Source organism: Coregonus lavaretus, assembly GCF_964263955.1.
Source record: "Coregonus lavaretus genome assembly, chromosome: 24".
NCBI lineage: Eukaryota > Metazoa > Chordata > Actinopteri > Salmoniformes > Salmonidae > Coregonus > Coregonus lavaretus.
Window position 1 is genome coordinate 29,983,187 of NC_140011.1, and position 7,725 is coordinate 29,990,911.

At 41.1% G+C, this 7,725-nt stretch overlaps 1 protein-coding gene across 1 annotated transcript in view; it reads left to right on the top strand.

Moving 5' to 3' along the window:
- The window catches only part of LOC311100142 (protein unc-13 homolog B-like), a 125,431-nt gene extending 118,694 nt beyond the window's left edge, over positions 1 to 6,737 (top strand). Inside the window, exons 34-38 of the mRNA XM_084140921.1 lie at positions 2,530 to 2,661; positions 2,854 to 3,001; positions 3,675 to 3,767; positions 3,872 to 4,031; positions 4,130 to 6,737. Coding sequence (XP_083997047.1) covers positions 2,530 to 2,661; positions 2,854 to 3,001; positions 3,675 to 3,767; positions 3,872 to 4,031; positions 4,130 to 4,415 — 819 coding nt within the window. The 3' untranslated portion in view covers positions 4,416 to 6,737. The remainder of the gene's footprint in view (positions 1 to 2,529; positions 2,662 to 2,853; positions 3,002 to 3,674; positions 3,768 to 3,871; positions 4,032 to 4,129) is intronic.
- Positions 6,738 to 7,725: the final 988 nt, after the last annotated feature.

Consider the following 7,725-nt stretch of genomic DNA (forward strand, 5'->3'; position numbering starts at 1 on the left):
TTTGTTTTGATTTCACCAAATGTTTGTTCAACTTCATAAAAACAATTTTTTTCCATCTCAAATAAAAAAATGTTGTACTATAGTAAGGGCCTCACTTCAGCTTCATTAAACAAACAGCCTAGAGATGGGGCACAAGGCTGTTTTTATTTTATTTTAATTTTTTATAGATTTAAACAAAAACTGTACATCGTACAATGCTCCACAATGTGCCAAAGTATAGGTCTTCCAATGAGAGGCATTATATTCTACAATGTTTTTCTACATTTTTCCTATAGGGGATTTAAGAAACACTTAAAATAAGGGCTGTGTTTCGTGTAGGCTTACCTTGGCGTGACGTTTTGACATTAGATAGTTAATGCAAAGATTCTTACCTTTGCCTCGATTCGGCAGTCTCGTCCAGATCATCATGGCATTTGTAGTTCTTAATGATAGCCACGTTAGCAGCTAATTAGCATTTCATTTTGGGGGGGTAAATACAGGCGAATATGTTGATAAAAGTCACCTTGTCCTAGAGACATTTACACAGGTACCAAAACGTCACGCCAGGGTAAGCCTACATGAAGCACAGCCCTTATTTTAAGTGTTTCTAAAATCCCCAAGGGAAAAAATGGAACCATTTCCCTGTTTGATCGCTAGGTTTTATGGGTATTATGACTCATACTGTGGTACTCTATAAGGGATCAAAGCTTTCACCTGGATTCACCTGGTCAGTCTGTCATGGAAAGAGCAGGTGTTTATGTTTTCTACACTCATTGTGATAGACATTTGAAATACATTCCTTGATAACAGTACCAGTAAAAAGTTTGGACACATACTCATTCTTGGGTTTTTCATTATTTTTACTATTTTCTACATTGTAGAATAATAATGAAGACATCAAAACTATGAAATAACACACATAGAATCATGTATAACCAAAAAAGTGTTAAACAAATCAAAATATATTTTATATTTGAGATTCTTCAAATTAGCCACCCTTTGCCTTGATGACAGCTTTGCACACTCTTGGAATTCTCTCAACCAGCTTAACCTGGAATGCTTTTCCAACAGTCTTGAAGGAGTTGCTACATATGCTTAGCACTTGTTGGCTGCTTTTCCTTCACTCTGCGGTCCAACTCATCCCAAACCATCTCAATTGGGTTGAGGTAGGGTGATTGTGGAGGCCAGGTCATCTGATGCAGCACTCCATCACTCTCCTTCTTGGTCAAATAGCCCTTACACAGCCTGGAGGTGTGTTTTGGGTCATTGTCCTGTTGAAAAACAAATGATAGTCCAACTAAGCGCAAACAAGGGAAACAACAATGGGATGGCGTATTGCTGCAGAATGCTGTGGTAGCCATGCTGGTTAAGTGTGCCTTGAATTCTAAATAAATCACCAACAGTGTCACCAGCAAAGCACCATCACACCTCCTCCTCCATGCTTCACGGTGGGAACCACACATGCGGAGATCATCCGTTCACCTACTCTGCGTCTCACAAAGACACGGAGGTTGGAACCAAAAATCTCAAATTTGGACTCATCAGACCTAAGGACAGATTTCCACCAGTCTAATGTCCATTGCTCATGTTTCTTGGCCCAAGCAAGTCTCTTCTTATTATTGGTGTTCTTTAGTAGTGGTTTCTTTGCAGCAATACGACCATGAAGACCTGATTCACGCAGTCTCCTCTGAACAGTTGATGTTGAGATGTGTCTGTTACTTGAACTCTGTGAAGCATTTATTTGGGCTGCAATTTCTGAGGCTGGTAACTCTAATGAACTTATCCTCTGCAGCAGAGGTAACGATGGGTCTTCCTTTCCTGTGGCGGTCCTCATGAGAGCCAGTTTCATCATAGCGCTTGATGGTTTTTGCGACTGCACTTGAAGAGGCGTTCAAAGTTCTTGAAATGTTCTGCATTGACTGACCTTCATGTATTAAGGTAATGATGGACTGTCGTTTCTATTTGCTTATTTGAGCTGTTCTTGCCATAATATGGACTTGGTCTTTTACCAAATAAGGCTATCTTCTGTATACCACCCCTACCTTGTCACAACACAACTGATTGGCTCAAACGCATTAAGAAGGCAAGAAATTCCACAAATTAAATTTTTAACAAGGCACACCTGTTAATTGAAATGCATTCCAGGTGACTACCTCATGAAGCTGGTTGAGAGAATGCCAAGAGTGTGCAAAGCTGTCATCAAGGCAAAGGGTGGCTATTTTGAAGAATCTCAAATATAAAATATATTTAGATTTGTTTAACACTTTTTTGGGTACTACATGATTCCATATGTGTTATTTCATAGTTTTGATGTCTTCACTATTATTCTACAATGTAGAAAATAGGAAAAATAAAGAAAAACCCTTGAATGAGTAGGTGTGTCCAAAGTTTTGACTGGGACTGTATGTTGGAATGTATTTCAAATGTGTATATATATATATTTTTATATATATATATATATTATTTGGCAATTTCTACCTATTTCACATGTATCCTAAAAAATGTATCTACAAATATAGTTTTTATGTATTTGTTTTCCGTATGGGTCAGGGGGCTCAGATCCTGTCTGCAGCCAAGGAACTGGGGCCGCTCTCCAAGCTCAAGGATCACATGGCAGGAGAGGCGAAAAGCCTGACACCGAAACAGTGTGCTGTCATGGATATAGCACTGGACACAATCAAGGTTTGTGTTGTGTTTAAGTTTATAGTCACACATACCCCTGTGATAAAGTTACTACTTACAGTAGTTGCTGATGGGACGTTGTTGCTGAGCCTTTAATTACTGTCCTCATTCATTGCATAGTAGGAAAACAAACCCTCCATCTCCCTCTGTTTTCCCCTCTTTTCCCTTTCTCTCTCCCTCTCTCTTCTGCAGCAATACTTCCATGCTGGAGGAAACGGTCTGAAGAAGGCATTCCTGGAGAAGAGTTCTGAGTTGACCTCACTACGCCATGCTCTGTCCCTCTACACACAGACCACAGACACACTCATCAAGACCTTCGTCACAACACAACACGCACAAGGTAAGGCGCGTGTGCGCACACACACACACAATAGTATCAGTCTGCGTTCCATTGTTTCTAACTAAATACTGTACATAACAGTCCTAAAATAACTGTTGCTTTTCCCCTGCTTTGCCACCAGGGGTCACCAGGGGTCTTGAGTACTGTTATATTCCAGTAATGGGCCTGAAGTTGATCTAACAGCTAAATACTGTGTGTCTCTATTACATACCTATAAACTAACTTTCTCTGGCTGTGTGACTGTTCCTTGAGTTGTTGTCTAACTCTAACATGACTCTGCTGCCATTTAGTTTTTTTGCTGTTTGTCTTCTCGTTTTCTCCTGTGCTGCCTCTTCACCAGTGCACAATGGGAAGGGTATTAGGTTAACTCCCAACGAAAAAATGCAACCCTCCAGGGGTAGGTTGTGCCAAAAATGGATAGCATGTGCCAAAAACCCCTCCCTCCTTTACTCTGTGCGCTGTACATAAACCCCTTCCCATCTGCCCCTGCCCCTGTGGGTGAGTTTGCCCCAAACATCAACCCTGACTGCTCCTGCTCCTGGTTGTATGACACTACACTACCCATGCCCTCTCCTCCTCCTCCTCCTCCCTAAAGGAAACTACTCCTGGTATCTATAACCACTGACCACCATTGGAAGATAATGTCTTGTGTTTCTATCTGTGTGTACACTAGGCTCAGGAGTGGACAAGCCGGTGGGAGAGATATCCATACAGATCGACCTATTCACCCATCCTGGGACTGGGGAGCACAAAGTCACTGTCAAAGGTTCCTATAGGGATTTGTAAAGGGAAAATGACTCAAATTAACCCTTTTTCTCTGTTACTCCCCATCCCAACGAACTAACGATCTCCTTCCTCATTGTATATCAGTTGTGGGAGCCAATGATCTGAAGTGGCAGACGTCTGGGATGTTCCGGCCCTTTGTGGAGATCACCATGATCGGACCCCACCTCAGTGACAAGAAGCGCAAGTTCCAAACCAAGTCCAAGAACAACAGCTGGGCGCCCAAGTTCAACGAGACCTTCCACTTGTGAGTGCAGAGCCAAGCAATAGTACAGTAGCCTGTTACTTACAATAACCAATAGTAGCCCCTTGAAATAGCCATTGCTCCCCTCCATGTCTCCTCAGTATCCTGGGCAACGAGGATGGCTTTGAGTGCTACGAGCTTCAGATGTGTGTGAAGGACTACTGCTTTGGTCGTACCGACCGGGTGGTGGGGATGGCTGTGATGCAGCTGAGGGACGTGGCAGAAAAAGGCAGCGTGGCGTGCTGGTGCCCTCTGGGCCAAAGGGTCACCGTGGACGAGACAGGCCTCACCGCCATGCGCATCCTCTCCCAGCGCTCAAACGACGAGGTGGCCAAGGAGTTCGTCAAGCTTAAGTCTGAGATACGCTCTGCAGAGGAGGGTAGATGAGGTCTCCCTGAAGGAGGGGAGGAGTGTGAAGGGCCTCTAGTAAAGACAAGTGGAGAGGAATGGGAGAACCTTCATGTCACAGAAGGAAAGCCACTCGACTACTACTTTGGACTAATAATGTTTCCTGGCTGCTACTGGCTGTTTGATGGACACTGGTTCACCAACACACGGTCACTCACACTGTATTTCTCATACTCACCTTATGAATCTCTCACTCACTATATCCCTCACATACCTAGTTTCTCTTTCACTCAGTGGTTATTACATACACACTCTCACACGATAGTGTACTTCCTGTGGGTCTGCCAGTCTTGCACTATGGACATGCCATGGTCACTATGTGCCAGTAATCTCCCTGCCAGCCTGTACGTACTTCAGTACATGGTTTCCCCCTCACCCCACACATTTTTATGTAATGTGCAATACCCCCCAACTGTGGCCATACGTTTGATGCCTTACACTTTGGAAGCTGTGAATGTGTGAAGCTTAGACAAACTGTAACTTATATTACAAAGCTGTTTATTTATCTTCCTCAATCTCACTTTAGTGTTCTTCAGGATCCATGTTAAAGTATAATTGAGTCCAAACGTGGGATGTCATTGTTAATGTTAATGTTGGTGCATTGGTCAAAGTAGATTCACCTGGTTTCTATCATTTTGAGTTCTACCACATGTCAAGTACCCATCTCCTAAACTCCTAAATATAGTGGTTTCTGCTTTTTTTTTTGTATTGAAAGTGGTGCCTTGTGGTGTTTCTGAAGTGATTTCATGTTTGAGTCACCCACCTATTTTCTGACATGTGGTACTGTAACCGCAACAGCACTCAATGTAAAGGGGTTGTAAGTTATGTGTGCCCTACCAGGAATTGGGCTCCTATTCATGACCCATTAATCCCATAAGTGTAGTGTTGACAATGCACTTTGAATGAGTATTTTCTGTAATGCTTTTGAGTCTAAATTGACATCAACATCCTCAACCCAAGGGTTGCCTTCAATAGAGAGAAACTTCCATTAAGGATAGATAGAGGTGAGCACTTTTAATCGCTTATTACATCAAAGTGCAGTGGCGTATGGAGGGCCCTGTCTTAAACTTTGTAATCACTAGGAAATAACCCTGGTGAATAATTTTTAAAAAAAAATTTTAACAAACATTTGGCTAATGTTGCCAACCGTCAATGACAGCCATTTTATTGATTGTTTTTCAAATGTATTTATTCCAAATGAAGAATGGGGTCTACAATTGCAAACAAAGAGGGCTGCTAGATAGCGTTTGAGTATTGTTTGCATAGTGGTTGTTTTGAATGACTTTGTGCTGCAGTTTCCTGGCAGTACCCTACAGATACTAACTGGACCTAGAGGATCTTTTGGGGACCAGAGGAGTTTAAACAGTTTTCATCTCCGTTGAGGAAAAGGCTATTATTTTCCAGCTATGCTTCCATGTATCTCTGAGTGGCCTTGCTACTGTGGTGATAATAGAAGCTGTCTATATAATACCTGTTTTACCCCTTGTTTTCTGTGTATTTCTTTTGTTGAACAACGATGCAGATGATTGGTCAATTTGCCCCAAATCAACTGTATTTAATCATATTGGAGGATTTGTATTTGTTAAATATTTGTTGAGATGTAGTTATTCTCTTAGTCTTTTTATTATTCTTTTTTTTTAAATCCCCATTTTGATCCCTCTTTTGGAAACGTGGAATGATGATGCTGTTCAGTGTTGTATTCATTCGCTTAAGGTGTGATGCATGCCTATCAACTCCCTCATAGAAATGAGGGGAGAAAAAAATCACACTCCTACCGAAAATATTTGAGTATTTGTCAAGTAACACTGCCGTTGTCCATACAATTATAGTCCATTTGTTGAATAGGAAACCACTGCAAAATCACACACTGCAAAAGCTATATCTGGGCTTTATATACAGTATCTACTGTACCAATGTCTTTTTGGCTGTTGATTTAGGGGAAAATATCGACTTTTAAGGAGGGCACTGCCATTCTGTAAGATACATGTTCCTTGTGCCAAGCTGTCCAAGTGTTCACTTTTTATAATTTCATTCTGTTTTTTAATACATCGTTTTTTTTAATTCGTGAACCTTTGCACTATTATTAAATCACTACAATAGTTAGCATGTATAGTATATCAGTCAAAGTACTTTTGTGAAGTTTTATTTGTATTATTGCCACTGGGAAAATATTGGTATTGTGTACATTCCAATTTATGAGTTTTGTATAAAGTATTTAAGAAATATCTATTGTGTCTAGCCAATTTTGTGTGTTTTCCTTTACAAAAAATATGATTCTCATCTCTAGATTCATGGATTTTACTCCCGAGTGGCGCAGTGGTCTAAGGCACTGCATCTCAGTGCTTGAGGCGTCACTACAGACCCCCTGGTTTGATTCCAGGCTGTAATACAACCGGCCGTGATTGGGAGTCCCATAGGGTGGCGCACAATTGGCCCAGCATCGTCCGGGTTTGGCCGGTGTAGGCCGTCATTGTAAATAAGAATTTGTTCTTAACTGACTTGCCTAGTTAAATAAAGGTAAAATAAAATAAAAAATAAATGTATTTTCCTGCTGTTTTTGCCAGTAATATTTTATTTCATAATCAAAATAATTTCATATTGCAGCTATGCTATTTGTAAGTGATAAAATACAAACCATTGTTGCATAAAACTAAAGAATGTTAGATGTTCTCAAATATCCTTTTCCATTTGGTATTTCGGAAATGTCTGGATGATACCTTGCCATTTCTCTCCAAGCTGCAGCTGTTGAGTTTGGTAGTGCCTTCTTTTATAAAAGACACGTGCCCTGAAAAGACCACTCTGCCCTTGAAGAAGGGTCATGAAGATGTCAATCACCACAAGGTAAGACATGCACTCAGTAATAATCAAAATGTGTCTCTTCAACATTCCCTGATATCATGTGCGTGTGTGTATTCGTGTGTGTGTCCATGCTTCTGTGGCTGTGTGTCCATTTGCCCATTGGCTCATAACGAAGTCCTGGGGACTACAGAGGACCCTTTTGTACTCATGTCCAGGTTTTGAATTTCACCTGTGGCTCTGAAGCTCTGAGATTCTGTTCAACATCCTCCCCCCACTTTCATAACAATCATCGCAATTCCGATGGTATTAACACTTCTAGTCCACATACGAGCAATGTCATGATCTAAAGGGTAACATTTATAGACTTTAATCAATATCGTCAAGATCAAAATATAAAATCTATTGTAACGTTGTGCAATATGCCCGTGTGATATGAATTCATATATAGGAAGTGGAAAATAGTGTGTCTGCGCATGCGTCCCCACCTCAG